We start from the raw sequence: 19,149 nt of genomic DNA on the forward strand, positions 1-19,149 counted from the left end.
GCGTAGGAGGCGGGAGGGCAGCTTGCGGCTGCCTGTGGTAGTGAGTTAAAAAAAAAAAACCAACCACAAACCGGCTCGCCGCTGTGAGGGAAAAAAGCACCGGGTGCCTTGGGCGGCGGCGGCGGCGGTGGCGGCGGCGGCGGCGGCGGTGGCGGCGGCGGCGGCGGCGGTGGCGGCGGCGGCGGCGGCGGTGGCGGCGGCGGCGGCGGCGGCGCCTTCTCCTCCTCCTCCTCCCCGCTTCGGCCATGAGCGTCGCAGCGCTGGTTTCTCCCGCGCTGCCGCCACCGGGGCCTCCGCCCCCCGCCGCTGCCGCCGCCACCTCCGCTGCGCAGCCCGCCGGCACGGGCCCCGCCGCCCCCACCGCCGCGAGCTTCGAGGAGGAGGAGGAGCTGGACAGCCCCGCCGACGAAGAGGATGGAGAGCGCAGCGGCCGCGCGCGGGATTCCGACGAAGGTGAGGCTTTCTCCTTGTCTCTTTCCCGCCGATGACCGGTGGCCCCGATCCGGTGTCGCGCCGGCCTTCTCGGGCCGAGTTCTACCGGGCTTGCTGCCCGAGTCAGTGTGCCTGCGGGGGTGCCGTTCGGCCCTGCTTCGTCCTGACTCGAGAGTAGCCCCATGGAAACTAGTAGAGGTAGCTGGCTTAGTTGCACCAATTTCAGTGGGTCTCTTCTGAGTAGCGTCGGATGCAGCCCTAAGCACCACCCAGTACCATTGGGTTTACTCTTGAGTCAGTGCGCACATAGGATTTTATCCAGTGTTAGTTCTACCCAGAGTAGACCCACTGAAACCAATGGGACCTGTCTAACTGAGGCCCTTCAGTTGGTTTATGCCAAGTAAGGGCCGAACCCAGGAAAATCTTCTCAAAAGTTGGGGGTCGTCTTATACGCCCAGTCGTCTTATACGCCGGAATATACGGTACATTTATTTTTCAAGTTGATCATGCGGATGACCAAGCCAAAATTAAACACTTTCACAGTTTCTTGGTTTCAATAAGGGAGGTCAAGCATGTGCCTTCATCTTCTGAAACAAGCAGGACTCAAAATTGCTGGACTTTGAATGGATCATGACTAATCTAGTTTTATTTAAAAAACAAAACAAATACACACTTCTGCAATTTAGACTAAGGCTGCTTTCATAAAACACATTTAAATTATTCTTTTTTTTACTTTGGCAAGCATGTTCCAATCCAGATTTACTCAGAAGTTCCACTGTGTTCAGTAGGGCTTTCTCCCTTGTAAGTGACCTGAATCGGTATGGTGACTTCATCACAGCAACCTGCATTGTACAGGTGCAACTGCTAATCTTGTGCCCTTAGAAGTGCTTGTTGTTGTTGTTGTTATGTGCCTTCAAGTCGATTATGACTTACGGCAACCCTATGAATCAGTTACCTCCAATAGCATCTGTCATGAATCACCCTGTTCAGATCTGATAAATTCAGGTCTGTAGCTTTATGGAATCAATCCATCTCTTGTTTGGTCTTCCTCTTTTTCTACTCCCTCCTGTTTTCCCCAGCATTATGGTCTTTTCTAGTGAATCATGTCTTCTGATTATGTGTCCAGAGTATGATAACCTCAGTTTCATCATTTGAGCTTCTAGTGATAGTTCTGGTTTAATTTGTTCTAACACCCAATTCATACCAATACAGCTGCTACAAGCTGCTGAGACTGAATCTGTCCAAAGTTTGACAAAAATCTGTCAAGAAATATGGAAAACTAAACAATGGCCCACATACTGGAAGTATTCAATATACATCCCAATTCCAAAGAAAGGGGATCCCAGAGAATGCAGTAATTATCAAACTATTGCCTTAATATCCAATGCAAGTAAAGTAATGCTCAAGATTCTATAACAAAGGCTCTTACCATATATGGAGCAAGAACTGCCAGACATCTAAGCTGCATTTAGAAAGGGAAGAGGCGCCAGAGATCATATTGCAAACATACGTTGGATAATGGAACGGACCAAGGAATTTCAGAAGAAAATCACCCTGCGCTTTATAGATTACAGCAAAGCCTTTGACTGTGTAGATCATGAAAAACTATGGAATGCTTTAAAAGAAATGGGGATGCCACAGCATCTGATTGTCCTGATGCGCAACCTATACTCTAGACAAGAGGCTACTGTAAAGACAGAATATGGAGAAACCAATTGGTTCCCCATCAGAAAGGGTGTGAGACAGGGGTGTATTTTATCACCCTGTTTATTTAATCTATACACAGAACATATCATACGGAAAGTGGAATTGGACCAAAATGAAGGAGATGTGAAAAATGGAGGGAGAAATATCAATAATTTAAGATATGCAGACAATACCATACTACTAGCAGAAACCAGTAATAATTTAAAACGAATGCTGATGAAAGCTAAAGAGGAAAGCACAAAAGCAGGACTACAGCTGAACATCAAAAAGACTAAAGTAATGTCAACAGAAGATTTATGCAACTTTAAAGTTGACAATGAGGACATTGAACTTGTCAAGTATTATCAATACCGCAGAATCATAGAATCATGGAATAGTAGAGTTGGAATGGGCCTATATGGCCATCAAGTCCAACCTCCTGCACAATGCAGGAATCCAAATCAAAGCATTTCCGACAGATGGCTGTCCAGCTGCCTCTTGAATGCTTCCTGTACCTTGGCAGTCATTAACCAAAATGAGGACAACAGTCAAGAAATCAGAAGAAGGCTAGGTCGGGGAGGGCAGCTATGAGAACTAGAAAAGGTCCTCAAATGCAAAGATGTATCACTGAACACCAAAGTCAGGATCATTCAGACCATGGTATTCCCAATCTCTATGTATGGATGTGAAAGTTGGACAGTGAAAAAAGCGGATAATAGAAAAACCAACTCATTTGAAATGTGGTGTTGGAGGAGAGCTTTGCGCATACCATGGACTGCAAAAAAGACAAATAATTGGGTGTTAGAACAAATTAAACCAGAACTGTCACTAGAAGCTAAAATGATGAAACTGAGGTTATCATACTTTGGACACATAATGAGAAGACATAGTTCACTAGAAAATACAATAACACTGGGGAAAACAGAAGGGAGTAGAAAAAGAGGAAGGCCAAACAAGAGATGGATTGATTCCATAAAGGAAGCCACAGACCTGAACTTACAAGATCTGAACTGGGTGGTTCATGACAGATGCTTTTGGAGGTCACTGATTCATGGGGTCGCCATAAGTCGTAATCGACTTGAAGGCACATAACAACACTCAATTATTTGTCTTTTTCACCGTCCATGGTAATAATAAATAATAATAATAATAAAATTTAATTTATGTGTCGCCTATCTGGCCAATGGCCACTCTAGGCGACGTACATGTAAACAGTTAAAACACAATGCGATAAAATACATTAATACAATATATAAACAATACAGCAGCAACAACAATACTAGTGCAGGGTAAGAGGCATTTCAGTCATAGAAGTTAACCCTCCCCGGAAATCCCAAAGGCCTGTTGAAAGAGCCAGGTCTTTAAGGCTTTACGAAATACATTTAGGGAAGAGGCGTGCCGTAGATCTTGTGGGAGGGAGTTCCAGAGGGCGGGGGCCGCCACTGAGAATGCCCTCTCTCTAGTTCCCGCCAATCTAGCTGTTTTTGTCGGCGGGATTGAGAGAAGGCCCTGTGTGGCTGATCTTGTCGGGCGGCATAGTTGGTGGCGTTGAAGGCGCTCCTTTAGATAAACTGGGCCGAGACCGTATAGGGATTTAAAGGTTAATACCAACACCTTGAATTGGGCCCGGAAGACAACTGGAAGCCAGTGTAGATCGAACAAAGCTCTCCTCCAACACATTTCAAATGAGTTAATCTTTCTCTTATTTGCTTTTTTAACTCTCCAACTTTCACATCCATACATAGAGATCAGGAATACCATGGAATTAGAAGTACTATATCTAGAATTTTCTAAACTGGGAGAGGCCTTTTGACCAAGGGAAGAATCTGGATGCTGTTTCTCTATGCCAGTGATTTTCAAACTGCTTGGGGGAACCCTGCCGTTCCTTGGAAATTTAACAGGGGTTTCTCAGTGATTGATTTAAGTACAGTAAAAAACTTCCATTAAATACAGTTTGCCCACAACTACTAATATTTCCCTGCAATATTCCTACGGCTGACTGTTGGATGTGTTCTAAGGCAGTGTTTTGCAACCAACGGGTTGCATACATCTTACAACTTTTTGTTTTGTTGGCATACTATAATGCTATAGTGTTATAACTGAACATCGGAAAGGCTTGAGTCTTATGTTTAAACACTTAGGAATCACACTCTGGTGGCCCAAAATCCATGTGACAATAAATCTATGGGTCACCATTCCAAGTAAAGCTTGGATTTGTGGGTCACCGTACCAAAGAGGCTAGGAACCACTGTCTAAAGCTATTAACTCAGTTCACACAGGCTACTGGCGGCCCAGCTGGGAAGCCTTTGGCAGAAATATCACTTAAATACAACAAAAATGAAACAAGAGTGTGTGCCTTGAAACAGGGCCGGTTCAAAAGGGCAGCCAGGTGGGGAACTGGCCTGAGGGCCCCTGGAGCTATGGGGGGGCCCTCAGCTGCCCCTTCCACGATCCACACACCCCACCTACCTGTCCTGTCTTTTACCATTCTCCTTAACGAAGATGGCGGCTGCAGTTTCCCTAAGGTACTGAAGCCCCTGCTGCCATCTTAGTTGATGGCAGAGGTGTGCGCACGTAGCACACACGCGTGCCATCAACAAAGATGGCGGCGGAGGTGTCATCCCCTTAGGGAAACCGCCCCGGCATGCCTGGAGCCAGCCCTGCCTTGAAACACTCCTCAGAACCCTCTGCAGTAAGTTGGGTCTCCAAGGCAAACAAGCCAATATAGAATGGGTTCCATGGAGGGAGACAACTCTGAAATCTGCTGCTCTAGGTTGATGACAGAAATGGGGCATGAGAATTTTTAACACTGAACTGAATCTTTTCACAGGAACAGGATAACATATACTCAACAAATCATTAAAATTAAACTGCTATATTTCTGGAGGTTATTTTTCAAACTGAAAATAGTTGTTTCCAACCTCGTGTTACACTTCTGTTGACATTAATAAAGCTTTTGCTTATTTTTATCTGTTCTTGCATGCAACAGACCAATCTGACCAGCAGACTCTCCACAGCTACATTGGCAAGGCTAAACTGCGCCCTCTGTCAGATGTGTACAGACATACGTTGGATCAACCAACATATACAAAATGTCATTAAAAACCTCAAACGAGGCAAAGCACCTGCAGTTTATGGGTTTGGCAGTGCCTTCTACAAGGACTTTGCAGATTGTTTAATCCCTCACTTAACTGTTTTGTTCAACAATTTATTACAAGGCCAGAGGGTGCTGGACTCCTGGAAAAAATCACACTTAATTGTCATTGCAGAGACCGACAGGGATCCGAATTCAGGGCCTCTCTCTGACTGTGGCTTCAAAGAACAGCTTGAGAACCACAACTGAGCAGAGTACTCCACTGCTACCTACTCAGTTGTGACATCAAACTCCCTGGGCACCTTGTGCATAACTGTTGCTTAGCCAGCCTCTTGAGCATTACGTAAATGGAGTTCTACTGAGACCCCACATCATGATTTCCAGTTCTGCCCTTCGTATCTCCTCCAACATGTCTTTCCTGGCTGCCTAGTACAGGTTAGGCACCACAGGAACAGAAGGGCATTGAATTCTGGGGGGTTTAGAAACAGCAAGGGTTTTATAGTGGTGATTGGCAGCCATGTGTGTGCGCATACAAGATAACCCACTTACCTGGGAGTAAGCCCCTTTAAACTCTATGGAACTTTTGATAGTCATGAAAAGGACTCCACTGTTAGTCACACACCAGAGAACACAGTCACACACCAAATGAAGGGCACAGGCATAGGATTGTATTCAGTGTAGTTAAGGAGACCGTTCCATCAGCACAAGGATTTCTCCTTCCACAACATAATTTCCTCCCCCCTCTCTTGAATGCCACCTAATATGTTCTGGATCCCCCCCCAAACACTCCAGAATATATTTAGGAATGGCATGGGGTATTGTGGGGGGAGGAGAGAAAGTCCCACTGTGCTAGCAGTTATCCTTGTTTTTATTTAGTTGACTACCATCCTCAGAGTCTTGCCCACCAACCAGCATTCAAAGTGATTTGGTATCTTCATTACCTCATGCCCACATCCAGCTCTGTTGTAATCACCTTCGCATTTTGTGTGACTTTGGTGCAAGCTGTCCAGAAAACAAACTTTCTTCATTCATAACTCCATAACCGTGCACCTATTTATCTGAAATTTGGCAGGCTTCACTCCCTTAGAAGGTGCTACAATGCCTACAAATTTCATCCAATTTTGCCAAAATGTCATAGGCATTTGTTGATTTTCCCATTGTGGTCAATGAAAAACACATCAGGGGCTTCAGAAAATGAACCAAAGTGACCCTCCACCTTACATCTGGGACCTAGAGCAATGTCATCCCAAGGTTCCAAGCTGAGGCAAGCCCCTATCCAACAAGGCACGTTCTGCAGTAACTATTCTGTTGGCTCTTAATTTTCTCCTTTGTAAAACTGGAAAATATGTCCCACTTTCACTGCCATTTAAGTGATATATATTTGAATTTCCTTAATGTACTGTCAAGTTTAAAATTCTATCCTCAGATTCCAGTTTAAGATTTGGTGCTCCTGTGATAATGTTTTTTCTTTAAATAGTATAGGCACCTGACTAGTTCAACTAGTAAAGTTGAAGTTGGTTATCCACGCAACATTTTGGAATAATTCTGTGAAGAAGATCCAAGATCAATTATGTGTGTGTGCTCTCAAAAGATCGTATGTATCCACAAAGGTGTGCCTACCATCTTCATCATACAGGTTTTATCATAAGTTGAAGACACATCTCTTTACCCTGACCTTTCACAGTTTAGGTATTTTTTGTGGGTGTGGGATCCACCTCTTTTGCTGAATTTAGACCATTCTGTTCCATCTGGAACATTTTTACTTTTTAAAATAATTGTAATTGTTTTATTTGTTTTTATCATCCCTGCTCACTTCACTTCGCTCACCCACCCTGCCACCTAACCCCCTTGCCCAAACCAACCTTCCCCTTAGAGCTACGATCCCCGCACTTATCCTCCCTCCCCATGCCACAGGTGCAAAGGAATCCCAATCCACCCCCTCTACAAGTCACTGAGTGTCCTTTCCTTCCCCCTTTAGACCTTCTCCTGTGAGGAGGAAGAAAGCAGAGGAAAGAGGTGGCCGGTCAAGGTGAGTACAGGAATACTCACAGCAGGGCAGGGCAGCTCTTCAGCAACCAACCTGCTCTCCTGCCACTTCTCTCCTCCTCGCCCTCCAGTGCTGAGGTTGAAACACAATGGGTGAATGAGGTGGGTGGCGGTGGCAGTGCCAGAGCACAAAGGCTGATGAAGAGCAGCCCCAGCCTGTTTTGACTGTTTCTCTGTGGCTCACCTGGGCTGCCCTCTAACATAGCTGAAATGGCCCAATAGCATTTAGAAGGCTGTAATCACGCTGTAGTTCATAGCACCATTTGTTGGCATGACGACAGCCTTAGAAAAATATTATATGTAAAATACTATATTACTGTAACCTGCCATGGGGTCTTATGGTGAAGGGCACGTAAGAAAACGTACAAAATAAATAAATAATAACTTCAGCACTGCGTTTTCTTATCTCCTAGCTGTCTTAAACTATTTTTTCTGCTATCTTATGAGCACCATGATCTATACCAGAGTAATTAGTATGGTAGCAATGCAGCTAGGCATATAAAATTAGCACATTCTTCAAATTTTGAGGGGGGAGGAATTAAAGGCAGTCTACGCACTATGAACAGTATTATAGTCTGGGACACTATTTACTCACACATAAACAAAATATAACAACCAATTAAAGATTATTCTGATCATGATTAAATTCAAGAGCAGTGTCCATCCGTAATCTGTTACATCCAATTTCACTGCCAGCAGCTGCGCATGAAGAAATGGTTTACACAAACCTGTTAATATTCATGACTGTAGAAAGCGCCAATTACTCTGTGGCATAAAATTCTACTTTATTGAGGTCCTGGTTGAACTATATATGACAAGTTTCAGTTCAATCTTTAATCCACAATAGTCTTCATAATTTAAAATTATTGCCAGTCTGTACTCAGAGGAGGATTAAAAAAAGCCTCCATAGAAGCTGAATTACTTCTTACATTAAGGAAGGAATTACTAGAGCATCTGGTGAATCTTGAATTATAGTCGTCTGTGCTCTGTCAGCTGTGCGGCTAAGGAGATTTTGTGTTGGGAGTACCTCAACTACTGTATTTTTTTTAAAAAAACAAAGCAATAAAATTAAAGTTGCACTTCGTGGAATTGACTTCACCTACAATAATTCATTTATTCTTTATAGTCATGTGTTATCTGGAAATATTATTGTTGCTCAGTTCCATGACCAGGTCTACTGAAAACATATGTACCACAATTCCCTCTGTCTGAAGGTTCTTCCTACTCCACTCTCAAAGTAAGGTCTCGTTTGTGATAATAATCCTAGCCACATTTTCTTGAATTGGCTGCTTTAAACAAGAAATTTAGTATTTGTCACCACATCATCAATTTTCTTAAAATGAAGGTCAATTAACATTAACTTAAAATAACTGAAATATATTCTAAAGTGTTTGTGTGCAGGAACTACAGCTATAACTCATGGAAAGTAAAAAAAAATCTATTTACATGGACTGGCAACTGTATTACAGCACTGGTCAACTGGACAAAGAGGATCCAAAAAGGGGGCTGTGTTTAGACCTACTAAAGTGGGTTGCACTTGCCCCTCCCACCCATAATTTCAGGATTTTTGTAAAAAAAAAAAAGAGAGAGGGATAAAAAGAGGGGAGAGCAGGAGATAAAGGCTAATTTATATCACAAAAAAGACCCCCAATTTGCAGGTTGGGTTTGAAGAAAGATCCCAGGTCTGAAACGTTTGAGGACTACTACATTGCAGAGAAATCTGAAAACCAACTGGGCAGCAGCAGGGCACAATGGAATAGTATAGCCACCACCACATCCACAACCCCATGCCAGCCAGAGTGGAAGGCAGGGGATATACAACAGCCTGGCTTTGCTACTGGGCCTAGCTGTCAAATGATGGCAGTGGGGCCAGATCAGGATCCAATAGATTCTAGGCAACTTTATGTTGGCTACCACTGGTAGGAATCCTGCTGGCAATACTTCTGCTTGCCCTTTCATCAGGCAGAATAGGGAGCTCTGTGCCAGAGGAGTGATATCAGCAGAGCTATTTTGGGCTGGGCATAGGGAGATTTCTACCCAATCAGATCTTCCTCCCCAAGTGGCAGTTTGGGAATTTGGACTGCAGCCTTAATTATTTAGACCCCTACCTTTCAGAGTAAAAATGCTCTCAAGCAAACACTAAAATATTACAATTCTTTAATCACAATTAAAACCAAACAAAACTAAACAGAGGGAAAAATAGAATCTAATGTACCGGCTCATATAGAAAGCCAGCATCAAGTCCATGTAAAATAAAGTACAGAACAGGCCATGCATACTTCTCTAGGCAGGGAACACTCGTAGAAGGCAACTGGGGTGGTGGACAGAGCTAGCACATTCATTCCCACTCTGCCTCATTGTGTGACCAGCTTAAAATGCCTGACTAGAGCTATGGTGACAGAAGAATCCACTGCTAACTCGGGAGAAGCCTTTCGGCATTTGTGCCATGTGAGCAGTAAGTGGCTGATCACCAAGTCTTGACTGAAGTGTGGATACTGCTATCCAGTTGTAACTGATGTTTAATTCTTAGGGTGATATACAACATTAAGCATACTTAGAATAGATGCTTTAAAATCAATGGACAAGTAACTTGTCCATTAATTGCAAAGTGTCTATTCTAAGTGCAACTAACATTGGATATGATCCCTAGTGATTTGCACCTCTTTAAGAAACATGAATTAACCTAGTGTTTTATCTGCCTTCCTGGGTTCTTCACACCTGCAGATGCTAGACAGCTACCGTCTCAGTGTGAGGATGTGTTTAGAAAAATTAGTACAGCACCCTTCAACAGTAATATAAGCATGAGAACACATTGTCACTTCTGAAGTAGGGCTAAGAAGGGTAACAAATGCATGTTTTAGAGTTCATGGGCAAATCAACTGTAAAGAAACATCTTTTAGGGAATTCTGGAGTCTAGGCAAACAGATGTTTTAAAAAATGGAATGACAGCAGAAATTTTTTTAGGAGTATTCCCAGTTTCCAAGTATCATCCATGATGAATGTTATTTAATGGGTCCCAAGAAAAGCCCCAGAAGTACTATGAGGGAGAAATGATTGGCAGGGGAGTTATTGACTTGGAAGATACTGGGGAAACAGAGCTCAGATTCAAGCAGAAGTTTCGCTATGGCATAAAAAATGTTAGAAAGAAAGAAGTGCTTGATAAAGCCATTTATATCACACAGTGACCTCTCTATTGAGGAACCATGGCTTCACATGAATCTATGATCATCACACTTCTTTTATACAGCACACCAGTATATTTATCCAATACTGTGCACTAAACAGATTACACTGCGCTTTTCCCAATATAATAACAGGCAAGATTAGCATTTGCAAGCGGTGGCTGGTATCCACAGGGACTAGTAGGGAAGAAGGGAAGGAGGCCAACAACAGGTGGAGCCAGAGCCAGTAACAGCCAGAGTCAACTAATTCTAGTTTTGCCCCCAATCCTGCTCCCTGGTGAGGTCTACAAAAGCAACACTGAAATGAAGGAGAAGGAAGCTGACAGACAGTGCCACTCCCTGGACTAGATTTAGGTGAGAAGGCAGTCAGGTGGAGGTTGGCTAAGGGCAAACCAACGTTGGTGAGGCAGAGCCCCATTCACCCTTATGGACCTGCCTCTACTAGTGTTTGCCAATATGCCATGCAGTTATCCATTTTTTGGCTGGCATAAGCAGATACCATTAGCGAGCAGCTAAGGTATAAATGGAGCACAGTGTATTGCAGTTTAAAATTTAATACAGACTCCATGAAGTCAAACAGAATTTACCTCAGTTAATATTCAAATTTGGGTAATAGGAAATTCAAGTATCTTTCCTGTGGAATTTAGGATGAAGTTAGTTTAAATATTTTGTAAAAGGCTTGTATTTACCTGATGATCCTCTGAGCGGCATACTGATGAAGTGAGCGGAACTGTGCTGACATATTGGCTAAAGCTGCCAAACAATTTGTATGAAGGTATTTGTCCTGTTGGAGATGAGGAGGGGAAAAAACACACACATCAAACTACCTTTCTGTATACAGCAAGGCCTGTCAAAAGGAAATCACTCACCAATTTAACATCCGTTTACCGGAGGCAAGGTTGCAATAAAGACAAACCAAACTTGTGCTTGGATTTTAGGGGTAAGCATTAGTAACAACTCATGCAATCATGGCTCAATATGCTTGGGTCTTTATGGAGTTGTCACTGCATATTTTTAAAGTGTAGCTGCATATTTAAACCTGACCGGAAACAAAGGTGAACAGCTTTCCTTCTTTTTCAGTCCTTAATTTTTATTTCATAGTTTTTTTTAAAAAAAAGGATTGTAATAATGCAACTTCCCTTTTCTAGTCATGGCAGGTGGGGATTAAAGAGGAAAATTCCTGAAGTCTAAAAAACCCACAACCCTAAACTGAATAGAGTTCTGTTCAAAGTCTGTGATTCCAGACTGTGCAGGATTGGTCTGGGAATGTAGAGAGGCCCCTTCCCTTCCAGAGCAATTAGGGTTGCATCAAGAGGAGCAGCCCACTCCCAAAGCAAACTGGAATGATGCCCTTTGAAATCAGGGCAGAAATGCTTTTTGCAACAAAAAAGGGCTTGTAATCATGCAATTTCCCTTTATAGCTGGTACTTAATAACTGATATTGGTGCTAAATACTTCAAATAAAGGGTCTCATTTGCAACACAAATTACAAAATTGTAGCTGCTAGAGGCATGTGGAACCATATAGAATACAGTTTCACAATCTTTTTCTACCACTTCTTGCACAATTGAACATAGAGAGGGCCTTAACCCTGTCATACAGCGTACATGTATACTTTGCATGCATAAAAAGGCCCAAGTTCAGTCCCTAGCATTTAAGTTAAGAGATCTGAGGTAGGAAGAGTGGGAAATACGTCTTTCCAAGATCCTGGAAATGGGCTGCCAGTCATCGTAAACAATGTCAGATTAGATGGATTAAGTGTCTGTCTGTTTAAGGTAGCTTCATATATTCAAGAGAAAAAAGAAATTTAATAAAAACGGAATATAAAAATAATGGATGTGAATAAACTTCTCTAGTAGTATTTTAAATATAAATGATTGAACAATCTATGACATCCCAACATGTTGGGTTCTTATCCTGTACTACTGAACTTTTATGGAGTGAAATACCACTGTGACATTTTAAAACTGTTTTCCTTTAGATCCTTGTGTAGAGTGAATGCTTTGAGTTGTTATTTTTCTCTTCCATAACAACACTTTCCCTTTAATATTACTATTTGTTAGAAACTTGTTTTATGATTATCGAAAACTGCAAGATTATTCTATGTGAAATCAGCCCCAAATACAGTTCTTACCCTCGTTCTTGTCATGTTGTACTGAATAGTTCTTATTACTACTAGTATCAGGAGACTGCCCAGTGAAATTTCTGTTAATACACGTTCTGTGTACCAAGTAATATTTTTCAATATCTGCAAAGACAGAAGAGAGCACATTTTATTGTCCTTTGCTACCGAACACCATGCCATTCTCTGAACCGATTTTTTTTCCAGAAAGAAAAGCCTAAAAGCCTGCATGTTTGATATACGGCAATTATAAAGTATGAGCACTCTAAAGTTTTCAGCGATCTTTATAATCTTTTCAGCAGCTCAGTCTTTATATGGAGAAACAAGATTGTATCAGATTTAATACAAATATTTGTATATGAATAGATCTTATTTTATATATATTTGCATTTGCGGGGGAAGTACAGGGAAACAGTAAACTCTGTGACTAGGTACTATTTCAATAATGACAACTCAATTTTTAGAAAAAGAAGTCTAAAATATGGGAAAGCAGTAGTCAGCATGAAAATAAATCCATGTACACTAACTTTATTAATATTGAAAAATAAATGCAAATAATCGTTAGGAAAAAATCATGTAAGAACACAACAGGCAAAGTAAGAGATCTAGCTCCACAAGGAAGTATATATAATGCTTGCAGATACCCCTTTTTTAAGCATGATGACTACTCTTCCTGGTGAAAACCCTGGCATGTTCTTTGCAGTAGACAGAGTCAGATAATAAAAATAGCAGTAATTTCAGAGGGTTAGCCATCTTACATTGTAATCCTATACAATTTACCTTAGAATGTCTCATTGAACTGAATGAAATGTATAAGGGTAGATGGATTAAGGTGATTTAAATGAGCCTTTCTCCTTGCTGACTCAGATAATTATTCAAACCCTGTTTGCAACTTCTTATATTTATTAAACAATGGTGCCTATCACATCATAAAACATACTCATTTCACACTGCTGTGATCCTTCGCAAGGGTCCAATGACCCACTATTTAATCCTGCTGGTATTCCATCTATAACAGCTGCAGCAAAACAGAGGTGGTGAGCAGCTCTGAGGCACTTGTGGTCAATTTGCTATCTCTGGCCCACAGAGCTATAAAAACAGCACTATAAAAAGCTGCCATACCAGCGGGCCAACCGCAAAAGAGAGAGCCCAGAACATCCAAGGGTGGAAGATTGTGTCAGTTTTTTGTAAGACAGAATTGTGATTGTTCCTGGATGAGAACACTGACATTTGGGGGGGGGGTCACCACTGAACCTTGTCCTAGCTGGAAACTGGGACATGAGGGGTGGAGTAACTGGCTAGAGTGAGATACTGGCTGATGAATGAATGGTGACTGTATGGTTGGGGAGCGTCCTGTTCTCATCAGGCTCCTCAGGAGCCAAGAGACTTTCCAGCAATAACACAGCTGAGAGCAACACAAAGCAGTATCCAGGGCAGTCCAAAGTCCAAAATCCTGCCAGACTAATCATATCTCGTTTTTTGATTGGGTAACCTCTCTGATAGACTGTGGGAATGCTGTGGACATAATATATCTCGACTTCAGCAAAGCTTTTCACGAAGTGCCCCATGATATTCTGATTAGCAAGCTAGCTAAATGTGGGCTGGATGGAACAACTATCAGGTGGATCCACACTTGGCTACAGAATCGTACTCAAAGACTGCTTATCAGTGTTTTCTTTTCAAACTCTGGGGAGGTAACAAGCAGGGCTCAGTCCTGGGCTCGCTGCTCTTCAACATTTTCATTAATGACTTGGATGAGGAGGTGCAGGGAATGCTTATCAAATCTGCAGATGATACAAAAGTGGGAGGGATAGCTAACACCTTGGAAGACAGAAACAAAATTCAAAGGGACTTTGATAGGCTGGAGCATTGGGCTGAAAACAACAGAATGAAATTTAACAGGGATAACTGCAAAGTTCTACACTTAGGGAACAGAAACCAAATGCACAGTTATAAGATGGGGGACACTTGGCTCAGCAATACTACATCCAAAAAGGATCTTCGGATTGTTGTTGATCACAAGATGAACATGAGCCAACAGTGAGATATGGCTGCCAAAAAAGCAAGTGCTATTTTATGCTGCGTTAACAGAAGTATAGTTTCCAAATCGCGTCAAGTATTGGTGCCCCTCTATTTGGCACTGGTTAGTCTCATTTTGAGTACTGCGTCCAGTTCTGGACACCACACTTTAAGAAAGATGCAGACAAACGGGAACCAGTTCAGAGGAGGGTAACAAGGATGATCAGGGGTCTAGAAACAAAGCCCCTTTGTACTGAATAAATGGGCCAGGTCTCCAGCTGTCATCTGAGGCAACGCCTCTCCCTTGGGGCTGAGACCTGTTCAGCCTCGATGTCAGAGGCTGAACTTGCCCCAGATGCAGACAGTTCTTCCTTGGCCTCGTCACAGGATCCTGGCTCCTCTCCCTCGGATGAAACCTGACCCAGGGCTGGGTCTAAGACTGGAGCCTCCTGCTCTGATAAGGACTCCCCTAGCTGGGACCTGACAGGGAACTGGGATTGAATGTAATACCATGATATCTTGTAGGTGTCTAGATTCATCGTCTGGTCTCTCTACCAATGTTTTATATTAACTGGGTCCCTTTAATATTTACTGGGTCTCTTTGAGGTTAAGGTTTGATTCCCTTGTTGACCTATATTTGTGCCTGGAATGGATAACAGTGTACTTGTGACTCTTAACCAGTGGTCTGGTTGAGAGAATATGTGCCTGAGTAGTGAGACTGTGTGTGGAGTGCCACTATTTCAAGGATCTTAGGACAGCTGAGATATGGTGCTCAAGGCAAGGTGTGCCATCAGAGGAAAGGGGATATGTGCTTGCTCACTGCATCCTCATCTTCTCCCCCCCCCAAAAAAAAACCAGCTGGTTGCTCTTACACTGCACCTTCTGACCTTGTGCTGTTGCTGCTAAACAACTCCAGGTTGGTTTGTAATAAGACAGTACTCACTCCAAATTTAATTGTAGATGAGAAGACTGAACTGGAATGCATTACTGAGACCTGGGCAAGTGAGCTGGGTGGGCCAGTCGTGACTCAGCTGTGCCCACCTGTGTAGTAAGCTGGGAGGTCAAGGGGGGAGGTTGCCACTGCTCATCAAATTACCATCCCTGTCACCAGGAAACCTCTTGAACTCTCAAGTTGGCTTGGAAGGTCTACATCTGATGTTGGGTCACAGAAATAAACTAGAAAGACTACTTCTGTGCTGCCCAGTTGTTATTTTCATCTGGAGGAGCACACTGAACAATATTTTATTTTCTTCTTTAATTCTTCTTAACTCTTCTTAAAAGAGTTACTCATTTCTGCTTCACTCTCCCTCATCTCACCCTCACTGTCACAAAAACAAAATAGCAAACAAAAATGCAAACTCATGTCAAAAAGGCTACGGTGGGCAAGTGGAAAGAGGACAGGGCACCTGCAGTTTCAAAGGTGATGTAGAAGAGGGGATTTATGCAAGTCACGCTGAGGGGCTGAAGCAAGGTCTCACAGTTACCAAGCAGACTAGAGAAGCTATTTTCATCAGAGTAAAAATGAAATGTCTATGTTTGGTAGGCAAAGTGTAAATATTCATATTTGAGAAATAGTTCTTCATTTACAGACAAAAGTACTGAACTCAGTGTAACTGGTAGAAGCATTTACCCACTTTAAAGATCAACTAGGGCTAGCATGCTTATATCCGATATTATTTAATATTAACCTACTATTTATTATTTAAGAGAAACTTAATTATCTACTTTTAAAAAATCATTAAAATATCAATTTTTAATTATCAAATAGAGTAGTAGAGCCCACAATACCCCTTGGTATTCCAGGGAGCGGGCAATGAAGTAGGCTGGACGACAGCTAGAGTGCAAATGGCATAAATCTCAACAACCAAACATGGTTTAGAGCATACAATTGTGCCTACCATGTGGCAGTGAAGGTGTGGTAAAGAAGTCTTACTTTTCCACCTCTACTGACTCATCAAGTAGCCTTCTAGCAGAGCTCTTCCAAACTGTGAGGGGGCTTTTATCACCAGGCTGGCCAATCACATTTTAGAGCACTAAGATGCCTACTATGACAACTTTGCAAGGCACTTTGAGGATAAAGTTGCTTACCTCAGTATAATTTAAATGTCATGCTTGATACAGTTCCAAATGATGTGTCCACTGCACTGTCTGGTCTGTTTTCATAGGATTATTATTATTATTACCACTACCACCACCCACCCTTCACCCAAAGGTCTCAGGGTGGGTTACAATTCTCTTGGCCAGATGACAAAAGCCCATTCACCACTTGGAAAAGCTCTGCTGGCCAGTTACTTGCGGACACAATGGTGGCAGAGAAGTAGTTTCTTCGCCGCTGCCACTGCCACGTGGTAGGCACGATAGTGCAGCCTTACCTGTGTTATGTCAGGTTTGGACTGAGATTTGTGCCACTTGCACTCCAGCCACTAACCCTCCTGTTTCAACACATGCAAATCAATGGAATAAAGGACTTCCCGGAAGTGAGTGCCCAGCTGGTGGTTGTCTCTGAGAGATCTCTGCCTCAGAGGAAGCTTTTTTCAGTTTAAAAGCCAGCCAAGAGGAAACTTTGACTGGCTTAAATGTTCTCCAAGGTATAGGTGAACCGATCAGATTTTCCACAGGACTTCGTTAAGCTGTCGGCTGCTGGAATTGATCAGGAATTCCCTGAGATAAGAAGGCATACCGATCGGCTGAAGACGGAGTCAGGACTTCCAACAAGCTGTACTGAAAAAAAGCGAAGCGTTTTTTTTTCTTCTTAAAAACGTTCTTAACCAGCGAGCCTCCTTCTGTCTAAATCTTATCATTTGGCTTAAATTACTATAATAAAAGGGATTTGTTTACGAATCAGCAACTGAGAAATCTGGGTGAGTCATACTTTTTCTCTTTTAAATATAATTAAGGAAGAAAGAAAATGTAAACAATTTTTTTTTTTTACGACAAAAAGCTGGCCTGAATTTGGAGTTTTAAAGATTAAAAACGGATGAGAGGTAATTATTATTTGATGGAAATATATTTTGGACTATTTTTCTCCTTGGATTATTTCTTTTTGGACGAATCTGCTGTTCGTATATGTTACTAATCGCTTGGTGTTGTGAACCAGAATTGTTTTGCATTCCTGGACGTAGATAAGAACTGTGCTGGCCGGACTATAATAACAGGCCTGGAATATTAACTCTTTTGTTGGTGGAGGAAAAAAAAAGAAATAGACTGCCTCTAGGTTTTGGAACAGTGGTTAATATCAGAAATTAAAGGCTTCTTTTGAGAATGACAACTAGAAAAGCAGCTAAGGCTCAGGAGCGAAGAGGTTCAATTGATCCACAGGAAGGGGTTATACCCCCAGATATGTTTCAAAAAATAATGGAAGGGATTAGTGATCTAAAACAAGAAATGAAAACTGAATTGATAGATATAAAAGACTATATTAAAACACAAGTGGATGAGATTAAAGGGACAATTGGGCAAATAAAGGAGGATGCAAAAAATACTAAAGAAAAGGTACAAATCTTGGAGAATAGAACAGATATATTAAATCTGGAATTAGAAAAAAAATTGGACTACATGGCTGTGATTGAAGTGAGAAATAAAGAACATTGTTTGAGATTCCGTGCAATCCCTGAGGAAACAGGTGAAGACATCAGAGATAAAATTGTTAATGCTTTAGTAAAATTTCTGGATTTGAATGAAGATCGGATGAAATTTGAAATAGACAAAGTTTATAGAATTAATTCCAGATATGCAACAATGAAAAAAATTCCAAGAGATGTGCTTGTTCCCTTTATAAAAAAGACGACCAGAGATATGGTATTACAACAACACTTCAACAATACCCTTAAAATTGATGGTAAGGAAATACTGGTGATGAAAGAAATTCCTATTAGACTTTTACGTAAGAGAAAAGAATATGCTTTCTTTACAGAAAAACTTAAGCAATGCAAAATTCAATTTAGATGGGATGTTCCAGAAGGAGTGATTTTTACATTCAGACAACAGAAACATCGATTGAATACTGTTCAAAAAGCAAGGGATTTCTTGAGAAAAGCTTCAAAAGACATGGAAGAAGATAAACTCAAAGATATGGATATAATTCCTGGGAAACAAAGTCAACAGGAACATGCAGAGGAGGGGAAGGAAGATGATGGATTAAAGGGAGCATCAGGTACATTTTAAAATACACGCTTAAAGATGGATTACAAATATCTAACTTGGAATATAAATGGAGCCAACATGGCGCAGAAGAGAAAGAAAGTGTTTCATTATTTGAAAAAATTAAAATTGGATATAATTTGTTTACAAGAAACTCATATTAAGAAGAAAGATTCCAAATATTTGATTTGTAAAAATTTGGGTGAAGAATTTATTTCGGCTGGATCAAAAAAAAAAAATGGAGTTGTTCTTTACATTAACCCACAATTGCTTCCTAAATTGATATTACTGGATGATAGTGGTAGATTTGTGGGGGTTGAAATTACTTTACAGGGCATAAAAATTTTGATAGTGGGTATTTATGCCCCCAATGAAGATAAAACAAGGTTTTACACAGGACTTATGGAAAAATTGTCAGAGTTTTCATA

The 19,149-nt window shown here is 41.7% G+C and overlaps 1 protein-coding gene across 5 annotated transcripts in view; it reads right to left on the reverse strand.

The window, feature by feature from the left end:
• Positions 1-19,149, reverse strand: part of DYM (dymeclin) — a 282,022-nt gene that overhangs the window by 125,182 nt on the left and 137,691 nt on the right. For all 5 annotated transcript variants that reach the window (XM_061614422.1, XM_061614383.1, XM_061614393.1 and 2 more), the window contains 2 exons: positions 12,575-12,688; positions 11,130-11,224 (listed from right to left, as the gene is read on the reverse strand). In XM_061614422.1, the coding sequence (XP_061470406.1) occupies positions 11,130-11,224; positions 12,575-12,688 (209 nt within the window). The remainder of the gene's footprint in view (positions 1-11,129; positions 11,225-12,574; positions 12,689-19,149) is intronic.

This window comes from Rhineura floridana, chromosome 1 (genome assembly GCF_030035675.1).
Source record: "Rhineura floridana isolate rRhiFlo1 chromosome 1, rRhiFlo1.hap2, whole genome shotgun sequence".
NCBI classification, from domain to species: domain Eukaryota; kingdom Metazoa; phylum Chordata; class Lepidosauria; order Squamata; family Rhineuridae; genus Rhineura; species Rhineura floridana.